This window comes from Pristiophorus japonicus, chromosome 10, assembly GCF_044704955.1.
Source record: "Pristiophorus japonicus isolate sPriJap1 chromosome 10, sPriJap1.hap1, whole genome shotgun sequence".
NCBI lineage: Eukaryota > Metazoa > Chordata > Chondrichthyes > Pristiophoridae > Pristiophorus > Pristiophorus japonicus.
Genome location: NC_091986.1, coordinates 61,014,451 through 61,039,998, shown reverse-complemented (window position 1 = coordinate 61,039,998; position 25,548 = coordinate 61,014,451). Strand labels below are relative to the sequence as shown.

The 25,548-nt window shown below is 49.5% G+C and overlaps 2 protein-coding genes across 6 annotated transcripts in view; one reads left to right on the top strand and one right to left on the bottom strand.

The window, feature by feature from the left end:
* Positions 1–25,548, bottom strand: part of LOC139274997 (uncharacterized) — a 288,146-nt gene that overhangs the window by 80,452 nt on the left and 182,146 nt on the right. The window lies entirely within an intron of this gene.
* Positions 1–25,548, top strand: part of LOC139274744 (UDP-glucose:glycoprotein glucosyltransferase 2-like) — a 164,106-nt gene that overhangs the window by 25,940 nt on the left and 112,618 nt on the right. Inside the window, exon 6 of the mRNA XM_070891431.1 lies at positions 3,827–4,001. Within this exon, the coding sequence (XP_070747532.1) occupies positions 3,827–4,001 (175 nt within the window). The remainder of the gene's footprint in view (positions 1–3,826; positions 4,002–25,548) is intronic.

The following is a 25,548-nucleotide window of genomic DNA, read 5'->3' as shown; positions in this document are numbered from 1 at the left end:
GAGGGAGGGAGAGGGGGAGAGGGAGGGAGGAGGGGGCGAGGGAGGGAGGGGCGAGTGAGGGAGGGGTTGAGAGGCGAGGAGAGGGAGGGGTGGAGAGGCGAGGAGAGGGAGGGGTGGCGAGGCGAGGAGAGGGAAGGGGAGGGGGGGAGGGAGGGGGGAAGCGAGGAAGAGGAGAGGGAGGGGTGGCAAGGGAGGGAGGGGTGGCGAGGAGAGGGACGGGGGACGGGGGCAGGGGGAGGGAGGGGGAGGCGAGGAGAGGGAGGGGGGAGGCGAGGAGAGGGAGGGAGGGGGGGCGAGGAGAGGGAGGGAGGGGAGAGCGGAGGGGAGGGGGGCGAGGAGAGGGAGGGAGGGGAGAGTGGGGCGGGGAGAGGAGTGAGGGGAGAGGCGGGCGGGGAGAGGGAGGGAGGGTGGGCGAGGAGAGGGATGGAGGGGAGGGGAGGAGAGGGAGGGAGGGGGAAGAGGGAGGGAGGGTGGTGAGGGGGGGGGCGAGGAAAGAGAGGGAGGGGCGAGGGGAGGGGAGGGGGAGGCGAGGAGCGGGAGGGAGGGAGGGGCGAGGAGCGCGAGTGAGGGAGGGGCGAGGAGAGGGAGGGAGGGCGAGGAGAGGGAGTGAGGGGAGGGGGGGCGAGGAGAGGGAGGGAGGGGAGGGGGGGCGAGGAGAGTTGGGGAGGGGAGGGGGTGGCGAGGAGAGGGAGGAAGGGGAGGGGGGGGCGAGGAGAGGAAGGGAGGGGAGGGGGGCGAGCAGAGGGAGGGAGGGGCGAGGGCAGGGGAGGGCGAGGCGAGGAGCGGGAGGGAGGGAGGGGCGAGGAGCGGGAGTGAGGGGGGGGTCGAGGAGAGGGAGGGAGGGGAGGGGGGGCGAGGAGAGGGAGGGAGGGCGAGGAGAGTTGGGGAGGGGAGGGGGTGGCGAGGGCGAGGAGATTGGGGAGGGGAGGGGGGGGCGAGGAGAGGGAGGAAGGGGAGGGGGGGCGAGGAGAGGGAGGAAGGGGAGTGGGGGCGAGGAGAGGGAGGAAGTGGAGGGGGGCGAGGAGAGGGAGGAAGGGGAGGGGGGGCGAGGAGAGGGAGGAAGGGGAGGGGGGCGAGGAGAGGGAGGGGAGAGGGAGGAAGGGGAGGGGGGCGAGGAGGAGGAGGGCGAGGAGAGGGAGGGGGGCGCGAGGAGAGGGATGGAGGGGGGGAGCGAGGAGAGGGGGAGAGGGATGGAGGGGAGGGGGGGGCGAGGAGAGGGATGGAGGGGGGGGCGAGGAGAGGGAGGGAGAGGGGGAGGAGGTGGTGGAGAGAGGGAGGGAGGGTAGAGGAGAGGGGGGCGTGGGGGGGAGAGGAGAGGAGAGGAGAGGGGGGAGAGGCTGAACGGGCCCAGCCGACGAGAGGAAGCCGGGCCGAAGACTTCGGGCAGAGCCCGCCCCCAGCAAGGTGCCGGGCGGGCGGGCCCCACCGAAGACGTGGGGGGGGGTGGGAAAGCAGACCGGATCCGAAGGGGGGAGGGGGGCCGGAGTGGGAGTTTTGGTGGGGTGGGGGGTTGCGCGCGGAAGCGGCAGGCAGCTGAGCGGGGGGAGGGGTGCGGGAGGGAGCGGGAGCTGAAAGGGGGGGGGGGGTGGAGGAGCAGGAGCTGGAGGAGGGAGGTCCAGTTGACCTTCGCCACACCAGTGAGCCCATTCGGCCAGGGCTCGGGGTGGCGTGCTTTGGGCCCCTCCCACATAGCCTCGGGCGTCTGGAGCTACTGCATATGCGTACACACTGAAGCTCCAGGCTTCGGCACCTGGACCTGGCTCCGCCCCCCATAGCTTGTGCTGCGCTGCGCTGAGGGCCTGGATCGATCAGACGGATTGGAGAATACCGAGGTAAGTTTTAGGCGCGGTTTTAAGTGTGGAAATCAGGCGTGACTCGCGGGGCTGTGCCATTCTAGGCGCAGCCCGAAACTGGACCCCATAAAATGGCCGAGCAGGCTCAATGGGCCAAATGGCCTGCTCCTGCTCCTATTGTGTAACGGAGGCAGCTCGAGCCTCAACCGCCCTCTCCAGGGACAAAATGGGAAATAAAAAGTAATGAAATGATGACACCACAAGGATGGAGGACGGTGATTGGTTCTTCCAGATTAATTGAATCACTGGACCAGGAATGAATTTTAAAGAAAGCTAAAAACTGATTTAATTTGCTTCAATTGCTGATTTTCTAATTTTAACTTAATTTATAATTATTGTACATTAATTTTGTTTGATTATAATTAATCTTTATACTGATTTTACCGTTTTATATTAATTATTGTATTATTTCAATATAATTTGCATTTATTTTTTAGTTTTGCCGCCTGTGTCTATTTGCGGTGCATTTTGGCTGCCGCTTCGGACCCGAGCCCTAAACCTGTTTTTACACTTCCTCATTTCGCGCTTTCTCTCCCTCCCTCAATGGTCAATACCTAATGGGTTGTGAAATTATTGTGAAGCGCCTTTTACTACGTTAAAGGCACTATATAAATAAAAATTATTAATTATTATTATTATACTCATTGGAGTTTAGAAGAATGAGAGGTGATCTTATTGAAAAGTATAAGATTCTGAGGGGGCTGGACCGGGTAGATGCAGAGAGGATATTTCCCCTCGTGAGGTAATATAGAACTCGGGGGCATAGTTTCAGAATAAGGGCTCGCCCATTTAAAACTGAGATGAGGAGGAATTTCTTCTGAGTGTCGTGAGTGTGTGGAAAGGAGAAAACTCTTACGCCTCAATGGCACGGCTATAATTGTGAAATCAGATACTGTTTGGTCAACTCAGTGGGTACTAGAAAGGAACACTCGCTCCAAAAAGGCTGTGGATGCTGGGTCAATACTGGGTCAATTGAAACTTCCAAGCCTGAGCTTGAGTAGATTTTTGTTGGGTAGGGTATTAAGGAATATGGAGCAAAGGCAGTTAATTGGGATTGAGGTACAGATCAGCCGTGATCTCATTGAATGGCGGAACAGACCCGAGAGGCTGAATGGCCTCCTCCTGTTTATGTGTGTCACTTGTGGCTCAGTGGGCAGCACCCTCGCCTCTGAGTCAGGAGGTTGTGGGTCCAAGTCCCACTCCAGGGACTTGAGCACATAAATCTAGGCTGCCACTCCCAGTGCAGTGCTGAAGGAGCGCAGCACTATCAGAGGTGCTGTCTTTCGGATGAGACGTTAAACCGAGGCCCAGTCTGCTCTCTTAGTTGGATGTAAAAGATCCCAAGGCACTATTTTGAAGAAGCGCAGGGGAGTCCTGGCCAATATTGATCCCTCAATCAATTTAACAAAAAAAACAGATTGTCTTGTCATTATCACATTGCTGTGTGTGGGAGCTTGCTGTAAGCTGCCGCGTTTCCCCATATTACAACAGTGACTACACTCCAAAAGCACTTCATTGGCTGTAAAGCGCTTGAGACGTCCATTGGTCGTGAAAGGCGCTATATAAATCCAAGTCAATTTGTCGCGTTTTTGAGTTGTCAACAGCGCAAAATGTCAGGAATGTACTTTGGGAAGGAGGAAGTTTAAACAGTCAGAAAATACTTTCTACAAACTGCCTTCTGCTAAACAATTAATTTCATCCCATTCATGAGTGATTGATTGATTTGATATCCTTGCATGCAAACATTTTTGGTTTTCATTTCCCCACTTCACAAACTATTGACAATTTAAAGCCAGTGCAGCCATGTTGTTGTTCTGGTAGGGATTATCATAATCTTATAATTATTTGCGACAATATGTAAAATTAAATCTACTCAACCTCATTCAGAGAGAATTGCTAAAGCAATTAACTTGTGATTTTCAAAAAGAACCGCACGTCCGATCTAAGAACTTGTAACTAACTTCTGTTTATAGGCCCAAACCATACTTGTTTAAAGGGGACCATACGTTTCCAACACAGAATACAGAAGCTCCAATTGTCATCTTGTATGCTGAAATTGGCACAAAAGAATTTTCTAAATTCCACAAGGTCCTGTCTGAGAAAGCAGGGAAAGGAGAAGTTATATATGTCCTGCGGCATTATGTGCAGGTATGTGCTGAAGGTTTGGTTTACGTGATTGTTGTAATTATAGAATCGGTTTGTCCTAATTTATATATTGGATATAGTTTCAAAGGTGGGATTTTTTTTATTTTTCACACTAAGACTGTCCCAGTTTAAGCATTCTACTGCTGGTATCCTGGCAGCTCGCTCGCTCACTCACTCACTCACTCACTCACTCACTCACTCGTGTCATATTGAGCTATTTATACCAGGAAAGTAATAGGTTCAGTCTCTGGTCTTGCAAATTTAGCTGATCTTGGCCAGTTTCCTGCTCCTGTCCAGTAACACTGCTGGAAACTCTGTACGTCACATGGGAATAGTGCTGCATTTGGTTGTGAAATGGGTTTAAGTCATTTCTTTTGAAGAATGTGGATCTTTATTTCTTTCAACAAGTTAGCTTTCTGAAAAAGAAGAAGAATTTCTATCCAATGCTGGTTCTTTCCCAAAATGAATTTGTGCAAAAATGTGTGGGGGTGTTTTGTGTGCCCCGTGTCTCTGTCTCTGACTCTCCTTTGAGTCGAGCCGTGCTTTAAAACTCCCCTGTTTGGGTTGTTTCCCTTTGGACGGCAGGAGCTTTTGCCAATAGTTGCCGCCTAGCCCGTCGATTAGCGGGTAATCCCACACACACAGACCAAGGTCAGATAGGTCTTCTCCCATTCCCAATGCGCAGCGCCCCCAGCGGGATTACTGTGTAACTCGGCCGTGAGTGGACACCACCCGGTTGGTCTCCCGAATTATACCGCGAGCCACAAGCCCCACAACGCACAAGTTCGGACACAAGGAGTTATTTTGGATAGATTATAATTGACTCAGACAAAACAAAACGGTTCAGGTTGGTCAAAGATCGATTCCTTTTATTACACTCACAAAACCTCAGCCCCTACTCCCATCGCATACGGCTTAAAGATTAGGTGACTGTGGACACTAACTTAAAACCTTAGACTGAAGACTCACCCTGTCGGTTACACCGCACCAACCCCCTTCCCAGAATCTAAGCCTAGATAATGGAAACGCTTCTAATTAAACCCCTCTCTCGGTTTGGTCAGAACCCACACTTGGGAGCCTCCTCACACACACACGTCTTGGACACTTGTAGTTCCTCAGCAGCTAAACACGCTGGCAGTCTTGGGAATTTCCAGAGGTGTATGCTGGATATAAGTACCAGCCCTTGTCGTTCATTCACGTGGTCCCGGGTCCGTTCAATTCTGAAGACAAAACCGTGCCGAACAGGGGCATGCGATGAGACCGAGAGAGTTACGTTCAGGCGGAACACCGAGGCACTCACTTCCGACGTGCCTGGAGAGTTGTTTTTTGTTTCAAAATATATACTTTATTCATACAAAAAATGTTCACGATACATTGGCAAGCAGTTCAGTACATTTGGATGCGGTCAGCAATTCCATACAATACATTTGCTTACTTTACAGTTCAGTACAATCCAGGATCCATTGTAATACAGTCCACAAATCACGTTACATGTAGCACTATGCAGATGAAAGCAGCACACGAAACGGATGAGAATACATTTACATTTCTTTACAAGATACATTACGAAACAGTGCTGAACTTACATTATACATGGAACAACACAGGTGGTTTCAGTACACGTTGCTCTATGTATACAAACAGTTTAACAAGTACAGCCCAAGGGGGGTCTGATTCCAACCCCTGGGTTTACCGTGGCAGAAGGGCCTTAACCTGTGGGCCTTCCCCACCGTGCCTTTGCGGCGACTGCACCAACCCTTAGTGCGTCCCTCAGCCTGTACTCCTGGACCTTGGATTGCGCCAGTCTGCAACACGCAGTCGTGGACATCTCCTTGCTCGGGAAGACCAAACTGCATTTTTCACCGAGTTGATGGCCCTCCAGCAGCAGATGATGTCTGTCTCGGTGTGTGTCCCTGGGAACAGCCCGTAGAGCACAGAGTCCTGTGTTATGGAGCTGCTTGGGATGAACCTCGACAGCAACCACTGCACCTCTTTCTAGACCTGCCTTACAAAGGGGCAGTCCCAAAGGAGATGGATGACAGTTTATTCCGCACCACAGCCAATTCGGGGGCAGAGTGCTGTGTCTCTGAAACCCTGGCTGTGCATGAAGGATCGGACGGGTAGGGCCCTTGACACCGCCAACCAAGCTACGTCTTGGTGCTTGTGTGAAAGCTCTGGCGATGAGACATTCTGAGTTCGACAGTCTGCTCAGGGAACCACCCGACAGGATCCACCATCTCCTTCTGTAGGGCGTCCAGGACCTTATATGCCGACCACTGCTTTATGGCCTTGAGGTCAAAGGTGTTTTTCCTGAACAACTTTTCCACGAAGGACAGGTGGACAGGCATGGTCCAACTGGTTGGGCCGTTTTGTGGCAGCGTGGCCAGACCCATCCTTCGCAACACCGGGGACAGATAGAATCTCAGCACGTGCTGACACTTGGTGTTTGCGTACCGGAGGTCTATGCACAGCTTGATACAGCCACACACAAAGGTGGCCATCAGGATGAGGGCCACGTTGTGTACATCCTTTCCTCCATTGTCCGGAGATTTGTACATCGTGTCTCTGCAGACATTGTCCATTTTGGACCTCCAGACAAAGTAGAAGACGGCTCGAGTGACTGCTGCAGCACAGGAGCGTGAAATGGGCCAGACCTGCGCCACGTACAACAACACCGAGAGCACGTCACTCCTGATGACCAGGTTCTTTCCTGCAATGGAGAGGGAGTGCGGCTCCCACAATCCCAGTTTCTGTTTGGTTTTAGCGATCCGCTCCTTCCAGTTTTTGGCGCGTGCCCCTTCCGCTCCGAACCATATTCCCAGCACCTTCAGGTAATCAGACTTAACGGTGAAGGGGATAAAGAATTGGTCGACCCAGCTCCCAAAGAACATGGCCTCGCTCTGAGGCAAAGAGCGAGGCTTGCTGGCCCTTGACTTCTTGGAGTTCCTCCGCGACATCGACCCCCATCGACTGCAGCAGGAGCAGGTTTTTCATACTCTTCTGAAGTTGGGACAATTCCCTCTGTCTCCCTCTCGTCTCCTGAACACCTTTGAAACTGAAGAACCTCTTGATATTTGTCTTGATTGTTTCCCACCAGTGCATCGAGGAATCACAGAGGGGTTTTACAGTTCTCCAACCTTTGTAATCCCTCTTGAGTTCCTCAATGCTTTCTGGAGTCAACAGTTTCACGTTCAGCTTCCATATCCTCCTGCCAACTTTCTGGTCTTCCTGTGGGTGACAGTCGGCCAGTAGGAAGCCGTGGTTGGAGAAGAACACTGGCGTGACGTCGGTGGATCTGACCTTGAGCGTGTGGGACACAAATAAGTCTATTCTGGAACGGACGGACCCGTCTGGTCTCGACCAGGTGTATCTGAGCAGTGCTCCGTCTGCAGGGTTGCTGAAGATGTCGCACAACTTGGCGTCTTTTACCGCGTCCATCAGGAGTTTGGACGTGGCGTCCAGTTTGCTGTCGGCTCTGCTGGATCGTCCAGCCGCATCAATGATGCAGTTGAAGTCACCGCCCAGAATGACCGGCCTGGACGTTGCCAGCAGTAGTGGGAGCTGCTGGAAGAGGGCCAGCCTCTCGTACTTGAGACCTGGGGCATAAACATTAATTAGCCTGAGAGGACCATTTTTGTCCATTACATCTGCTACGAGGAGGCGGCCGCCCACCACCTCCTTAACTTCGGTGATGGTGAAGTGGCCTCCCCGCAGCAAAATGCCCAGGCCAGAGGAATGGCAATCATTTCTTCCTGACCAGATGGGTGGTCCGCATTGCGACCACTGCCGGTAACTGCTGAAGTGCGGCAGGCTGCACTCCTGCAAGAACAGCAGGTCTGCCTTAACCTTGGCGAGGGACCCCAAGGTGGAAACACTTAACACTACGCACGTTAATGGATTTTTAAATTGGTGATTGCAGTCCAAACATTACAGCAAGCAGTCCTTTATGTCGGAACCTGCCTTGTGGGCTGAGATACGAGTCGTCCTCTGCCGTGGGGGTGCTTCGACCAGGGGACGCCATCAGTGTTGACAGAAAGTCCGCTATGTCATCTGCGCTGTCCTCGCCTGGTGTTGGTGGTTCCCTCTCCATCACCTGTGGTGTCATTACTCACAATGTTCTGGAGCTGGGGTACATCGGTCGCTTTGTTGCTCTCGGTATTCCGGAGTTGGGCTGCGCTGGTCGCTTCCTGGAGAGTATTTTGTTTCAAAAATATACTTTATTCATATAAAATTTTCACAATACATTGGAAAATAGTTCAGTACATTGCGGTCAGCAATTCCATAAAATTCGTTTGGATGCTGACAGCAGTTCCTTACAATGCACTAGCGTACAATCCGTAAATCACGTTAAATGTAGTACTGTGTTGCTTCCTGGAGAGTTGACAGATGCGGGGAGGAAAAAGTAAGCCACTGAATCCTCCAAAGTACAGTATCTTTATACCCTGTATAATATACAAAACTGGTTGGGCGATTCCTGGTTACCATGGTCGCAGAGATGCTAGTTGGTGACGCCTCTCTCCTGGATTGGTCACCTCGATGAACTCAATGGTAGGCCATTTCTGTAGATGAGCAGTTCTCGATGTGCTAACTGTTGAGTTCTTGACTGCTCCTTGATTGAAAGAGTCCAAAGGTGTTACAGTCGGCCTGCAAACCTCATGTCCATTCAGACATACCGTCCCCATGGACAAAAGGTGTTTTTCCACAAATCTCACAAAGTTCCAAATGAAAAGGCCTCTGCCTTTCATGACGTCAGCGTTGAGACTGGTCCCATGCACCCCAAAAGATAGACAGCTCCATTTTGAAACGCAGCCCATGTGCGTCTCCATTTTAAAAGGGTACAGATCCATTTCAAAAGTCCAAAAATCCTTCTGGCCCATACACACACTGATGTTGGCACCGGCCAAATCCTACAGATGCAATAACTTCAGTGACAAAGTTCCCAATGCGCTCTACGTGGCTGGATTGTATGTATAGGTACAGGCAGATGAACCTGGGGCATAGATAGACATGTACGATATTATAGCTATTATTGAAACATGACTGAAAGAAGAGCAGGAATGGCAGCTCAACATTCCTGGTTACAGGATTTTCAGACAAGATAGAGAGGGGGGTAAAAAAGGAGGGGGAGTTGCAATATTGGTTAAAGAAACAATTACAGCTGTGAAGAGGGATGATATATTGGAAGGATCATCAAATGAGGCCATGGGTTAAACTGAAGAACAAGAAAGGGGCGATCACACAGCTGGGCCGTGTACTATAGACCCCCAAACAGTCGGGGAGATAGAAGAGCAAATTTCTAAGAAGTACAAAAACAATAGGGCAGTAATAGTGGGGGATCTCAACTACCCGAATATTAACTGGGATAGAATCAGTGTGAAGGCGCAGAATTCTTAAAATACATTCAGGAGAACTTTTTTTAGCCAGTACGTAGCAAGCCCAACAAGGGAGGGGGCGGTTCTGGACTTCATTTTAGGGAATGAAGTTGGGCAGGTGGACGGGGTATCAGTGGGAGAGCATTTTGGTGCTAGTGATCATAATACAGTTAGATTTAGGGTAGTTATGGAAAAGAATGAAGATGGATCAGGAGTAAATGTTCTCCATTTGGGAAAGGCCAATTTTACTAAGCTGAGATGTGATTTCGCAAAAATGGACAGGAAACAGTTACTTGAAGGTAAATCAGTGTCAGGGCAGTGGGACACATTCAAGGAGAAGATAGTGAGGGTTCAGAGCAACTATGTTCCCACAAAGAAAAAGGGTAGGACTCCCAAATCTAATGTCCTGGATGTTAAGAAGCATTCAGGGTAGGAAAAGGCAAAAAAGGAAATCTATGTCAGATACCTCGAGCTAAGTACTGCAGAAAGTCTAGAGCAGTACAGAAAGTGCTATAGTGAAATTAAAAGAAATTCGGAAAGCAAAGAGAGGACATGAAAAAAATATTGGCAAATAAAATCAAGGAAAACCCAAAGATGTTTTATAAATATATAAAGGAGGATAACGAAAGAACGAGTAGGAGACCAAAATATAACTTGTGGGTATGGTTCTGAAAGACTTTGTCAGTCTTCACATAAGAGAGGGGCGATGCAGATTGTTAAGTATGGAAGAACTCCACAAGACTGAGTACTGTGAGCTAAAACTGATGTGACCTTAGTCTCTTTAATACAACTCCAGAGTGTCTAAGCAGCTTGGCAGACAACCTTTTATACTCCCTTGCACGAGGTGTGCAGGTGACCCTTGGGCCTCCAGCAGTTGCGCCCTCTGGTGGCAAGTCTTACACAGTTACACTGTTTACATACATAACATCACTCTTCAGCTCCCCCCCCCAAGGTCTTTGATACAAATCAAATTATTTATAAGTTGAGGCGATCCGGGGCCCTACGCTCCCTGGTTGATTGTCTGAGTTCAAACTCTGGTATGGGTGAGTTGGTCAGACCATTGCTGCACTGCAGCGCGGCTGGTCTGACAGGACTGTTGGGAATGGTGGGTTCATCCTCTTGATTGACAGCGAGGTCGATTGCTGGTTGGGTGTGTGTTGGTGGATCGATGATGGTGATGTCCTCTTCAGGTTGTTCCTGGTTGTCGGTGAACTGCAGTTTGGTCTGATCCAAATGCTTTCTGCACATTTGTCCATTCAGTAGTTTGACTATAAACACTCTATTCCCCTCTTTGGCTAAAACAGCGCTAGCGACCCATTTAGGACCATGACCGTAATTCAGGACAAACACAGGGTCGTTAACATCAATGTCACGCGATACAGCCGCGCGATCGTGGTACATGTTTTGCTGGTGACGCCGGGTTTCCACATGATCATTTAGATCCTGGTGGACTAGGGAGAGCCTGGTTTTGAGTGCTCTCTTCATTAACAATTCTGCAGGGGCAACACAAGTAAGCGATTGGGGTCGCGTCCGGTAGCTGAGCAGAATCAGAGATAAGCGGGTCTGCAGGGATCCGTCCATCATGCGTTTCAAGGTTTGCTTTGATAGTTTGGACTGCCCGTTCCACTTGACCATTGGATGCGGGCTTAAACGGGGCAGACCTGACATGCTTAATGCCATTGCAGGTCATAAACACGTTGAATTCCGAGCTGGTGAAACATGGTCCATTGTCACTAACAAGGACGTCGGGCAAACCATGGGTGGCTAACATGGCCCGGAGACTTTCAATGGTGGCAGTGGATGTGCTGGATGACATGATTATGCATTCAATCCATTTAGAGTAAGCGTCCACTATAGCTAAAAACATCTTTCGAGAAATGGGCCAGCAAGATCTACGTGGATCCTGGACCATGGTTTGGAGGGCCATGACCACAGATACAATGAGACTTCCCTTGGTGCATTGCCCAGTTGTGAGCACGTGTTGCACTGGTGCACGCATGACTAAATCCGAGTCAATGCCGGGCCACCAAACGTGAGCTGGCTATAGCCTTCATAATGACTATGCCTGGGTGGGTATTGTGTAGATCACGTATAAACGTTTCCCTGCCTTTTTTTTGGCAAAACCACGTGATTACCCCATAAGAGACAATCCGACTGGATGGACATTTCATCTTTGCGTCGGTGAAACGACTTAATTTCATCTTACATTTCCCCAGGAATGGCCGACCAGTTCCCATTGAGGACACAACTTTTTACAAGTGAGAACACAGGATCCTGGCTGGTCCAGGTTCTGATCTGGCGAGCGGTGATGGGTGACCCCTCGCTCTCAAAAGCATCCATGACCAGAAGCAAGTCTGCGGGCTGTGCCATTTCCACCCCGGTAATGGGCTATGGCAGCCGACTGAGGGCATCAGTGCAGTTCTCCGTGCCTGGTCTGTGGCGGATAACATAGTCATAGGCGGACACTGTTAGTGCCCATCTTTGGATGTGGGACGAAGCATTGGTGTTTATCCCTTTGCTTTCTGAAAACAGCACAATGAGCGGTTGTGGTCGGTTTCAAGCTCAAACCGAAGTCCAAACAGGTATTAGTGCATTTTCTTAACCCCATATCCACATGCTAATGCCTCTTTCTCAACCATACTGTGGGCTCTTTCAGCCTTGGATAGACTTCTGCGCACGTATGCAACCGGTTGAAGTTTGCCCGATACATTGGTTTGCTGTAACACACACCTGACCCCGTATGAAGATGCATCACAAGCTAGCACTAATCGTTTACATGGGTCATACAGTACAAGTAACTTATTAGAACAAAGTAGGTTTCTGGCCTTAAAGGCTGTCTCTTGAGATTTACCCTAAACCCAGTCGCAACATGTGCAACGGTTCCAGCAAAGTGCTTAACCCAGGTAAAAAGTTACCAAAATAGTTGAGGAGTAACTAGAACGAACGCAGCTCCGTCACATTCTGTGGTGTGGGTGCATTCTTGATGGCCTCTGTCTTTGAGTCCGTGGGTCTGATGCCGTCTACCACAATCTTTCTCCCCAAAAATTCGACCTCTGGTGCCAGGAAAACAGACTTGGAGCATTTCAGCCTGAGTCCCTCTCTGTCCAGTCGACTTAGAACCTCTTCCAGGTTGTGCAGCTGTTCGGTGGTGTCACGACCGGTGATCAGGATGTCGTCTTCAAACACCACGGTGCGCGGAACCGATTTCAACAGACTCTCCATGTTCCTCTGGAAGATGGCAGCAGCCGAGCGAATCCCAAAAGGGCATCTGTGGTAAATAAACAGTCCTTTGTGCGTGTTGATGCACGTCAATCTTTTTGAAGATTCAGCCAGCTCCTGTCATGTAAGCAGAGGTTAAGTCCAGCTGGTGAACGACATCCCCCTCTGCTAACGTTGCGAACAGGTCATCCACCTTGGGTAGCCGGTACTGGTCCTATAACAAGACTCTGTTGATCGCTACCTTGTAGTCTCCGTCAATTCTGACCATGCCATCACTTTTCAACAGTGGAACAATTGGACTGGCCCATTCGTTGAACTTGACTGGTGATGTGATTCCCTCTCGTTGAAGTCTGTCCAGTTCGATCTCGACTTTCTCCCTCATCAAATATGGAACCGCATGAGCCTTGTGATGAACGGGCCCTGCAACGGGGCCTAGATTTATCTGCAATGTGGTGCCTGCGAAGTTGCCGATGCCTAGTTCAAATAGCGACGGAAACTTGCTCAGCACTTGGGCGCACGAGGCATCATCCACTGAAGATAGAGCTTTGATGTAGTCCCAGTTCCATCGAATCTTTCCCAGCCAGCTTCTGCCGAATAGCGTAGCGCCATTGCCTGGTACAATCCACAGTGATAAATCACGCACAGCTCCATCGTACGATACCTAAACTGCCGCACTGCCAATGACTGGTATGAGCTCTTTGGTGTAGGTGCACAGCTTTGTCTGAATCGGGCTCAGTTTGGGCTTTGGGGGCCTTGTTGCCCCACAGTTTCTCAAAAGCCTTCTGGCTCATAATTGACTGACTCGCCCCCGTGTCCAACTCTATTGATACAGGAATACTGTTCAATTTGACTTTCAACATGATAGAAGAGCTCTTGGTGGTGAAGATGTGTACCCCATACACTTCTTCCTCGGGTTGAGTTGCCTCTCTTGTTTGTTTGTTCTGTGTGATTCGCGCCGGATCGGTCATCTTCTGCCGACTCTGCCACGTGGTGAGCCGCAGTCGGTTTGCGCATTTGCTGGAGGTGCCCCATTGTTCCACAGCCCTTGCACACATAGTGCTTGAATTGATATTGATGGGCTCGATGATTACCCCCGCAGCGCCAACATGGTGTTAATGGATTTGCATTCACGCCCCACAGCGGACTCTGAGTCACCCTAGGTCTGGCCTCTGCGGGCATGTAGGCCCTGCCATGTACAGTTCTGCCTGCTGAAGGCATTATTTTATGCACAGTACTTGCCGGTGAGCTTCGATGCTGGGAAGCTATCTGGTATTATCGCTCGTGGATATGAATGCCTGGACTATCATGATAGTCTTGTTCAGGTCGAGGGATTCGGCGGACAGCAGCTTGCGAAGAATGACCTCGTGGCCAATGTCAAGCACAAAAAAGTCCCGCAGCATTTCCCCCAAAAATCCAGCAAATTCACAAGTTGCCGCAAGGCATCTCAGGTCAGCGACATAACTCGTCACGTCCTGGCCCTCAGAGCGATGGTGCATGTAGAAGCGATACCGGGCCATTAAGATGCTCTCCTTCGGCTTGGTGTTCCCTAACCAGCGTACACAACTCTGTATATGTCTTCTCCGTTCGTTTCTCCAGTGCTAGCAGATTCTTGAGGCTGTACACTATGGACCCACACACGGTGAGGAGAAACACCCTGCGCTTGATCGCTGTATTGTCCCCATCCAGCTCGTTGGCCACGAAGTACTGGTCGAGACGCTCAAGGAAGGCTTCTCAATCATCTCAAATCTCTACAAATCTCTCTAAAATACCAACAGCAGTCATGACCGCGTGAAAGTTCGTAATCTGTTTCTCGCCTCCAATTATTAAGTATGGAAGAACTCCACGACTGAGTACTGAACGCTAAAACTGATTTGACCTTAGTCTCTTAAATACAATGCCAGAGTGCCTAAGCCAACCTTTTATACTCCCTTGCATGAGATGTGCAGGTGATCCTTGGGCCTCCAACAGTTGCGCCCTCTGGTTGCAAGTCTTACACAGTTACAATGTTTACATACATAACAAAGACATTGCAATCAGGGAGGAGAGGAGTGAAATATTAGATGAGATGAACATAGTGAGAGAGGAAATATCAAGGGGTTTAGCAGCTTTGAAAGTAGATAAATCGCCAGGCCCGGATGAAATGTATCCCAGGCTGTTAAGAGAAGCAAGGGAGGAAATAGCTGAGGCTCTGACCATCATTTTCCAATCCTCTCTGGCTACAGGTGTGGTGCCGGAGGATTTGAGGACTGCTAACGTTGTACCTTTGTTTAAAAAGGGACCAAGTAATTACAGGCCAGTCAGCCTAAACTTGGTCGTGGGAAAATTATTGGAAAAAATTCTGAGGGATGGTATTAATTATCATTTAGAAAGGCATGGATTAATCAAAGACAGTCAGCATAGATTTGTTAAGGGATGGTCGTGTTTGACTAACTTGATTGAAAACTTCCACCAATGACATAAAAAATGCCAATCCTGAATGATTAGTCATGAGAACCTTTTGTCCAACATATTGTCTCTTAGTAACTGAAATTTGTAATCTCTTTTTAAAAAAAAAAGGTTTTAAACAAATTAAAACATAAAAAAAATACACATTTCATAATATGATTTAAATTTATCTATAGAAATGCCTTTATGGGCTTGTATCCCACAATAAACCAAATATCCCACAGTTAGCCAAACACTGATGATATATCACATTTTCTAAAAGATGTGTTCTTTTCTCTGAAGGTGTGGTTTGTTTTTGAATAGTAACTTTTAGATAGAAGTCTTTGGGGAAATTCAGGATGCGGATAAGGCCCGTTAGCACCGTTTTGTGGCGGCCATGCGGGAGAATCGAGTGGCCATCGGGTTCCAGCCCATTGGCCACCACGACCCAAATTCAGCGCGGGGATTTTTCGGGTGGTCCCCACTTCCGCCCCGCTGCTGCCGACCGTCACAAATGCGTCATCAAAGCGCACACCGGCGCTCTCCCGCTCTTCCAGCACACTCTGCCTCAAAGTTAACGTAAAAATGCGACGATCTGCCACGCGGTGCTCCCGACAGCTTTATCTGTCGGTGCATCTGGTTTCTTGTCTGAGCCACAGCAGTGCTATCCCGGCCAAAGCCCTCCCTGGTGGCCCAGTGGCCGGAGCTGCAGAATCGCCAATTGTCTTCCCTTTAAATGAGCGGAGAGACATGGTGACGCACACGCGCAGTGACATCACCACCGCTCTGCCCCGCCCCTCACCACCGCTCTGCCCCGCCCCTCACCACCGCTCTGCCCCGCCCCTCACCACCGCTCTGCCCCGCCCCTCACCACCGCTCTGCCCCGCCCCTCACCACCGCTCTGCCCCGCCCCTCACCACCGCTCTGCCCCGCCCCTCACCACCGCTCTGCCCCGCCCCTCACCAGCACTTGGCACCGCACTTCCGTCCCCACTAGGACCGACCGAGAAGAGCATGCTATCTTGGTTAGCATCTTTGGACTTTGCTTTCATCGTCCTCATTGCCTCTTTAAAAGTTCTGAAAAAGCACACCTGTATCCCTGTTTAAACTGGGATCAGAAAGTGAGGATAAGATTATGCTTACAAAATTCTACAAACTTTTGGGATCTAAACTGATGTCCAAAATTCATTTTTCTGTTAAACCATAAATTGAAAACAGTTCTCGGTGGATCAATAGTTCTGGCTCAAGAGCGATTTTCGCCACTTAAATTTACAATTCACCATAAAAAATGTTCTTCACTCGATCAATGCCCTTGAACAATTTATCAAACATGCTGCTTGTACCGATGCAACGTTCAGAATCCGGAATGTTCCATAATCCGGATCGATCAGTGGCAGGGTCATCCGGAATCCGTAAAATGTTCCGGAATCCGGACTCGACGACCGTGCTGAGCTCAGGCCTCACCCCATCACCGCTGCCCTTAGCTCGAAGCCTCCTCGCCGGACGGCCCGAACAACTCATCGACAGGTAACCCTCCCGCCCCCCCCCTCTGATGTTACGAAATCCCAAAATACCCGAACCTGGGCTCAGGTGTTTCTGGATTCATGACGTCGCAAAGACGATCGAAAGTGCAGAAAAACGGGGAATCCGGAACGGCCTTGGTCCCGAGGGTTCCGGATTCGGGACGCTGCACCTATAATTAAAGTTACTTCTGTAACTGCCTCTATTAAAGACTCTCCGCTTTATCTCTCATGTAAATCAGTTTTTAAATACTACCCCTCTCTTTTCAGGTTAAGCTTTCCAAGGAAAAACTTAATCCCATCAATTCCAAACCTTTACCTTGGTTGATGTCCACGGACACATTTATCAGAAAAGGAAAAAGATTTTTTTAAAGAGTTATTCATTTCTTTTCCTTCTCAGAAATGTTTTGATTTGCAACTTCATTTTCATCATTTTCCACAGCAGATTGTAATCAATTGGAGGGGGAATGGGTCAGAGAGATTCCGATAGTGATCGGGTTGTGGGTCTGTGTTTCCTGCTGTCTGTGGGGCGGGGGCGGGGGGAGAATTTCCGCTGACTGCAGCTCCTGGGTTAGACCGAGTCTGATTAAGAGGAACCTTTTCAGACGTATCTTCCATCTTTTCTATTCTAGCTTCTAGATTCTGCTGATTAAAATTGTTTGCTGTCCTCGATACGGTTTTCTGTAAACGTTCAGCTGCTGTGCTGACAAGAATTCTGCCAATTTTGGTCATTTTCCTGTCTGGTATAATGTTTGTTTCTCCTACAGGAGCTTAGGTTTATTGGAGATTGAGTGTTTAATTCTCCACCCTCCATGTCACACACTTTTCCCTCGGGTTTAAATTATTCCTTTCTCACCATTGGTTACTGATTCTGTCCATCCGTCCCCTCCCTGCTCCGCAAAGGTGGTAGAGTGCAGCTGACTTTCTCATTGTATTTCTCAATGAGTTTATTATTACTTTCAATTCCCAGGATTTTAGTTGGCAATTGTCTCTCTTCTGTATTGGCTTGCTTTGCTTTTTTTTTTTAAAACCTCATTGTTTCCTTGTTCTAGTTTATATCGACAAACCAAAAACTAGATCATTGATTTTCATACCTTAAGAATTCATGTTCTTTATGGAGGGCTGAAATTCTTGCCTGATCTTTATTTTGTCACCATTCCTTCACCCAGTAGGTATCACTACTGCAGGGACAATCCTCTCTCCGTCATTTCAGCTTCACTTAGCGATGGCTTACTTGATATTTTGAGTCTAATCACTAAAATTATTTCTTTAAAGTCACGGAATGCCTGACGTTCTAAACAGAAGTTCCTAATAGCAAAACAGAATATTTTGGAATGTAATAAATAGGACGGCCGAATTCGCCACCAAAGCACTTGGAGACAAAATACGCAATCTATGTTTAATTTTGGGAAACGACCTTTATATCTCCGCACAGTTTAATTTAATATTTAATTTAATGGGCTCTTTTTCCGACAGAAACTTCAGGCATAAGCAATCATTTATTATATACTGGGAAAGACCTAGACATTAGAATTAAACTACATTGTTGGTTCATGAACAATTTTGAATTGCTTTAACAACAATAAAAAAAGTAGCATGGGACTCTCCAAAACACAAACCAAGGGGGCGAAATTGCATAGCGCCCGAAACGGGCTCGAGGGTCGCGATCCAGATTTAACCCGCACCCGTTACTTCCGATACAGGCAACATGCTAACTTTATGCCGCCTGCTAAATCTTCATGGTTGCAGCGTGCAGCCAGCGCTAACCCCATGTTGAGTGGCTGCATGCCTCAGCAGGGGCCCAAAACTGAGAGAGGCGAGCACCACTTAAAGCTGGCCGGCACCACTTAAAGCTGGCCGGCATCACTTAAAGGGGAGGTGCATTTTGGCTGATGCAGTTGTGAAGTGTAAAAAGAATGGCACAACATGGCAGAGAGCGGGCTGCAAGATTTTCCGCCGCTGCACTGGCAGCCGTGGTGGTGGTGGAGGAGGTGTAGAGGAGGAGAAATGCTCTCTATCCAGTGGGCAGAAGGCCCTCCAGACAAACTTGGAAGGCAGTGGGACCAGATATCCATGGCAAGCCCCCAGGACCTGGATGCAGTGTCGTATAAAGTTCAATGACTTCCCACACGAGCGGTCAAAGTCAGTGAGTACATCTTCAAATGCTATCTCCCACCAACTGCACCACAAGCTTCACACCCCCTCAGTCCATCACACCCTATCACTCACCTACCAACAATCACGACTCGTACCCAACATTCATAGCTTCAGCTTCACCTCCCCCTCACACACCTAGCACTGCTGTAAGTCTCACAACCATATTTCCCAGCTTGCACACACTGCCAGCTATTCAACCATGACAGCCACATCACTGAAACAGATTGGGGGGGGGGAATAAATGCTGGCCTTGCCAGCGATGCCCACATCCCGTGAATGAATTGGAAAAAAAAGATAGCACCACACACACTGATATATTGGTTGTTTTTTTAGTAATATCCCATTTAGTTTTGAACCACACCTCATGGGCAGTTGCTTGCCAACAATAGGCGTCAGGTACAACCCCAGGATTCATTGACACTCAGTTTGTTTTCTTTCGGTGTCTTTCACATAACCAAGTTCATTCAGTTTTCAGCTGCTTTGAAGCCAGGCTCTAAGTTGCTATGGTGATCTGTTTTTCTCTGTGTGATCTTTAACGAAGTATACCCAGCACAACGGAAGATGGTTGTGGTGGTTGGAGGTCAATCATCCCAGCCCCAGGACATCGCTGCAGGAGTTCCTCAGGGCCGTGTCCTCGGCCCAACCATCTTCAGCTGCTTCATCAATGATCTTCCCTCCATCATAAGGTCAGAAGTGGGGATGTTCGCTGATGATTGCATAGTGTTCAGGTCCATTCGCAACTCCTCAGATAATGGAGCAGTCTTCTCCAGGTCTTGTTGCAAGCGGGCAAACATTCAGGCTTGGGCAGATCAGTGACAAGTAACATTCGCGTCACACAAGTGCCAGGCAATGACTTTCTCCAACAAGCGAGAGTCTAACCACTGCCCCATGACATTCAATGGCATTTCCATCGTCAATGCTCCCACCATCAACATCCTGGTGGTCACCATTGACCAGAACCTTAACTCCCCAAAGCCTTTCCACCATCTACAAGGCACAAGTCAGGAGTGTGATGGAATACTCTCCACTTGCACTCAAGAAGCCTGACACAATCCAGGACAAAGCAGCCCGCTTGATCGGCACACTACACACCACCTTAAACATTCACTCCCTCCACCACCAGCGCCCCCTGGCTGCAGTGTGTACCATCTACAAGATGCACAGCAGCACCTCCCAAACCCACGACCTCTACCACCTAGAAGGACAAGGGCAGCAGGCGCATGGGAACACCACCCCCTCCACGTTCCCCTCCAAGTCACACACCATCCTGACTTGGAAATATATCGGCCGTTCCTTCATCGTTGCTGGGTCACAATCCTGGAACTCCCTCCCTAACAGCACTGTGGGAGTACCTTCATCACACAGACTGCAGCGGTTCAAGAAGGCGGCTCACCACCATCTCACAGGCAATTAGGGACGGGCAATAAATGCCGGCCTTGCCAGCGACACCCACATCCCAGAAACTAATAGAAAGTAAACGCCTAGAAATTCGGATGGTTTACGCTGGTACTAGGACCTTTTCCTGGAGGAATGGGCAGAGCCTGCAAAGTGTCCAGGTGATGAGAGGCCGAATCAGCTTTCTTTAAAGGAATGTGTTGAGTCCAAAATGCGAAGTTTTACTTTAGACAGATTTTTGTACGGCCAAGGTGAGCATTCATTCTCTCCTCCTGATGTCACAAAATTCTGGCACTCTGCTGACCCATTCTTGACCCCCGACCCCCCGCCCGCCAGTTTGTGAAACATCGAAACATAGAAAATAGGTGCAGGAGTAGGCCCTTCGAGCCTGCACCACCATTCAATAAGATCATGGCTGATCATTCACCTCAGTACCCCTTTCCTGCTTTCTCTCCATACCCCTTGATCCCTTTAGCCGTAAGGGCCACATCTAACTCCCTTTTGAATATATCCAATGAACTGGCATTAACAACTCTCTGTGGCAGGGAATTCCACAGATTAACAACTCTCTGAGTGAAGAAGTTTCTCCTCTTCTCAGTCCTAAATGGCCTACCCCTTATCCTAAGACTATGTCCCCTGGTTCTGGACTTCCCCAACATCGAGAACATTCTTCCCGCATCCAGTCCCGTCAGAATCTTATACGTTTCTATGAGATCCCCTCTCATCCTTCTAAACTCCAGTGAATAAAGGCCCAGTTGATCCAGTCTCTCCTCATATGACAGCCCAGCCATCCCGGGAATCAGTCTGGTGAACCTTCGCTGCGCTCCCTCAATAGCAAGAACGTCCTTCCTCAGACTAGGAGACCAAAACTGAACACAATATTCCAGGTGAGGCCTCACTAAGGCCCTGTACAGCTGCAGTAAGACCTCCCTGCTCCTATACTCAAATCCCCTCGCTATGAAGGCCAACATTCCATTTGCCTTCTTTACCACCTGCTGTACCTGCATGCCCACTTTCAGTGACTGATGAACCATGACACCCAAATCCCATTGCACCTCTCCTTTTTCTAGTCTGCCGCCATTCAGATAATATTCTGCCTTCGTGTTTTTGCCCCCAAAATGGATAACCTCACATTTATCCACATTATACTGCATATGCTATGTATTTGCCCACTCACCTAATCTGTCCAAGTCACCCTGCAGCCTCTTAGCGTCCTCCTCACAGCTCACACCACCACCCAGTTTAGTTCATCCGCAAACTTGGAGATAGTACACTCTATTCCTTCATCAAAATCGTTAATGTATATTGTAAAGAGCTGGGGTCCCAGCACTGAGCCCTGCGGCACCCCACTAGTAACTGCCTGCCATTCTGAAAAGGACCCGTTTTTCCCGACTCTGCTTCCTGTCTGCCAACCAGTTCTCTATCCACGTCAGTACATTACCCCCAATACCATGCGCTTTGATTTTGTACACCAATCCATTATGCGGGACCTTGTCAAAAGCCTTTTGAAAGTCCAAATACACCACATCCACTGGTTCTCCCTTGTCCACTCTACTCGTTACATCCTCAAAAAATTCCAGAAGATTTGTCAAGCATGATTTCCCTTTCATAAATCCATGCTGACTCAGTTCGATCCTGTCACTGCTTTCCAAATGGGCTGCTATTTCATCCTTAATGATTGATTCCAACATTTTCCCCACTACTGATGTTAGGCTAACCAGTCTATAATTACCCGCTTTCTCTCTCCCATCTTTTTTAAAAAGTGGCGTCACATTAGCTACCCTCCAATCCATAGGAACTGATCCAGAGTCGATAGATTGTTGGAAAATGATCACCAATGCATGCACTATTTCTAGGCCACTTCCTTAAGTACTCTGGGATGCAGACTATCAGGACCCGGGGATTTATCGGCCTTTAATCCCATCAATTTCCCGAACACAATTTCCCGCCTAATAAGGATATCTTTCAGTTCCTCATTCTCACTAGACCCACTGTCCCCTAGTACAATCGGAAGGTTATTTGTGTCTTCCTTTGTGAAGACAGAACCGAAGTATTGGTTCAATGGTCTGCCATTTCTTTGTTCCCCATTATAAATTCACCTGAATCTGACTGCAAGGGACCTACGTTTGTCTTTACTAATCTTTTTATCTTCACATATTTATCGAAGCTTTTGCAGTCAGTTTTTATGTTCTCTGCAAGCTTCCTCTCGTACTCTATTTTCCCCTTCTTAATTAAACCCTGAGTCCTCATCTGTTGAAGGGAAGGGGGCGGCTGGTTTTCTGAGGTTTGTAACCAGTGAGCGGCAGTGGAGGGCTGTCGGTCTTTGGGCAGGTATTGTGGGCACATGGCCAATATTGGCCCATTATACCTCATCAGCCCTTGTTGCAAGCTTGAATTGTTAATATTTTTGGATGAAGCACATTCTCCAGAAACAACAGATTATTATTTATGCCGTTTATTACTTGACTATACACCCACCTTCTGGAGTCCGATCCTTTTTGAACATCTCCTGGATCTGGAAACAGCCCCCTTTTTGCACTGTCCATGATCTCTGGAGCTGGTGTTTGTCTGTGCAGTGGTTCACTCGCAGTCTGTACTCCAGCACATTTCGAGGATTGCTGTGGCAATGTATCCTGCCCCGGGGAGTGGCAATGTCATCATCATAGGCAGTCCCTCGGAATCAAGGAAGACTTGCTTCCACTTTTAGTGAGTCCTTAGGTGACTGAACAGTCCAATACGAAAGCCACAGTCCCTGTCACAGGTGGGACAGATTGTCCTTGAAGGAAGGGGTGGGTGGGACTGGTTTGCCGCACGCTCCTTCCGTTGCCTGCGCTTGATTTCTGCATGCTCTTGGCGATGAGACTCGAGGTGCTCAGCGCCCTCCCGGATGCTCTTCCTCCATTTTGGCCAGGGACTCCCAGGTATCAGTGGGGATGTTGCACTTTATCAGGGAGGTTTTGAGGGTATCCTTATAATGTTTCCTCTGCCCACTTTTGGCTCATTTGCCGTGAAGGAGTTCTGAGTAGAGTGCTTGCTTTGGGAGTCTCGTGTCTGGCATGTGAACAATGTGGCCTGCCCAGCGGAGCTGATCAAGTGTGGCCAGTACTTCAATGCTGGGGATGTTGGCCTGGTCAAGGATGCTATTACTACAGCCCTGTAGACCACGAACTTGTTGGTAGATTTGAGGGCCTGGTCTTCGAACACTCTTTTCCTCAGGCGGCCGAAGGCTGTACTGTCGCAATGGAGGCGGTGTTGAATCTCGTCAATGTCTGCACTTGTTGATAAGAGGCTCCCGAGGTATGGGAAATGGTACACGTTGTCCAGGGCCATGGAGCATGATGACTGGGGGACAGTGCTGTGCGGCAAGGACAGGCTGGTGGAGGACCTTTGTCTTATGGATGTTTAGTGTAAGGCCCATGCTTTCGTACGCCTCAGTAAATACGTCGACTATATTCTGGAGTTCAGCCTCAGAATGTGCGCAGACGCAGGCATCGTCCACATACTGTAACTCGACGACAGAGGTTGGGGTGGTCTTGGACCTGGCCTAGAGATGGCGAAGATTGAACAGGTTCCCACTGGTTCTGTAGTTTAGTTCCACTCCAGCTTGTTGACTGTGAGGTGGAGCATGGCAGCGAGCAATGTATCTGCGGGGGCTGACCCTGCTGTCCTCCCTCTTGATGACAGCCTCTCTGCTGCCATTTTGCCAGTGCCTTTTGCTGGTGCCTGTCAGCCAGCACAGACTGCTGCCGCTCATGCCGAGATGGTGCAGTCCGAAGCCGAGCCTTCTGGGCCCAGAGCTGCTCGAGGTCGTCCTGCAAGGCCATCTCCGCCTCCCCCACTGAGAGCCAGTGGTATAGCACTGTGTAGGAGCACTAGGATAGGCAAAGGCACACTGAAGCCAGGCACTACGCGAATGCACAAGGGTGATTTGTTGATGTTTTTATGTAATATTGGATGGAAAGATATGCAAAGTTGGATTTGAATGTTTACATTGTGGTGGCTTGTATTTCCGTGTTGTGGCCAAGAGGATGGTGTGATGGTCAGCAGCAGAGATTAGGGGCTAGAATTTCACTGACTCTGACCGGGTTTTTGCTGCAATTTGACGCTCTGTAGCAAAAACCCGCTCGGCGGGCCCCTGGGGCACCTTTTGCGGTAGTGCTTCCACGTACCGCCGGGGAGAGGCCCGCCGACATAAAAGGATGTGCAACACAGCGGATTGCGTTACCGCCGTAGTTTTGACACTCTCCGCCACGCCCAGAATAACGACAGGTCGAACCTGTGGTGTCGCCCTGCCAGCAGTGCTCAGTATGAAAACCTGCAAAACTGATAGTTAAATTATTTTTCAGTGATTTAGTAGGTAAGGGTTTTGTGAATGTTTTTTGCAATTTTTGTTGTTCCCTCATCCCAAGGCGCCTCCCGTAGCGCTGCTGGCCCCGGCTAAAGCTCACGGTTTGTAACGCCGACTTTACCGACAAGACCCTGGTGCAGATGTAAAGGCTGCAATTTAGGCCTAAAAACGGTAATTTTGGGGTAAAAGTACCATTTTCGCTGACAGCCGAAATTCTAGCCCAAGGTTTGAAGTGGGGAATTGGGATTGTGTTCACTGGTACCTCATGCAGGTGATTCGATCCCGTAATTCCCAGCCAGAAAGGGACTGTGCGGGTATCCTCGTCCCCCTCTTCCCCCGCTCCCCCTCTTTCTCCCCAGCTGGCGGATGTATCTCCGGTGCCAAGATCTGTGATGGCCAGGTTGTGGGGGATACGGCAGTGTGGGATACAGGTTGCGGAGCAGAGGCATGAGCCAGGTGGTTAAGGGACATCCCTTGTTTCCCAGTAGCCACCCTCGGGTTTGTTTTGGCAGGTCAAAGGCTCAGAACAGCGACTGGTGCAGAATAAACGCTGCTGCCAGGATACTGGGCAACCGCCGTCGTGATATGTTGAACATGTTCGCACACCAACGTTTAGCACGTCGAACCCTTGGCAGTTTCAGTACTTCTCAGCATTTCGATACGGTGGCCTAAAGTCACGGGCATGGAGTCCGTGGTTCCCTGCACCATGGGGAAGACATCTATCTTGCCAAAGCCACATACACACTCTGCCTACTCCTCTCTGGTCAGAGAGGAGACAACAATTCCCTCTCTTCTAGCATAAAACGTGTCCATCACCTCTCTCATGCAGCAGTGGTTCTGGAACTGAGATGTTACAGATGTCGCCTGCTCCAGACTGGAAGGACCCCGTGGCGAAGAGATTCAGTGCCATGGCCACCTTCACAGCCTTTGGCAGCACCGTCCCTGCCCTGGTGTGAGGCTGCAGGTCTGTGACCTCCTTCGTAAAGCGCAGGCGCCTAATACGTTGCACCTGGCTCAACCTTAGGTATGAGATTTGCTCTCGGAAGAAGCTAGTTAAGTAACGCCTCCTGCTGAGAGCCTCTCTCCCCTCCTCTTGGTCCTCTTTGCTACCTCTGC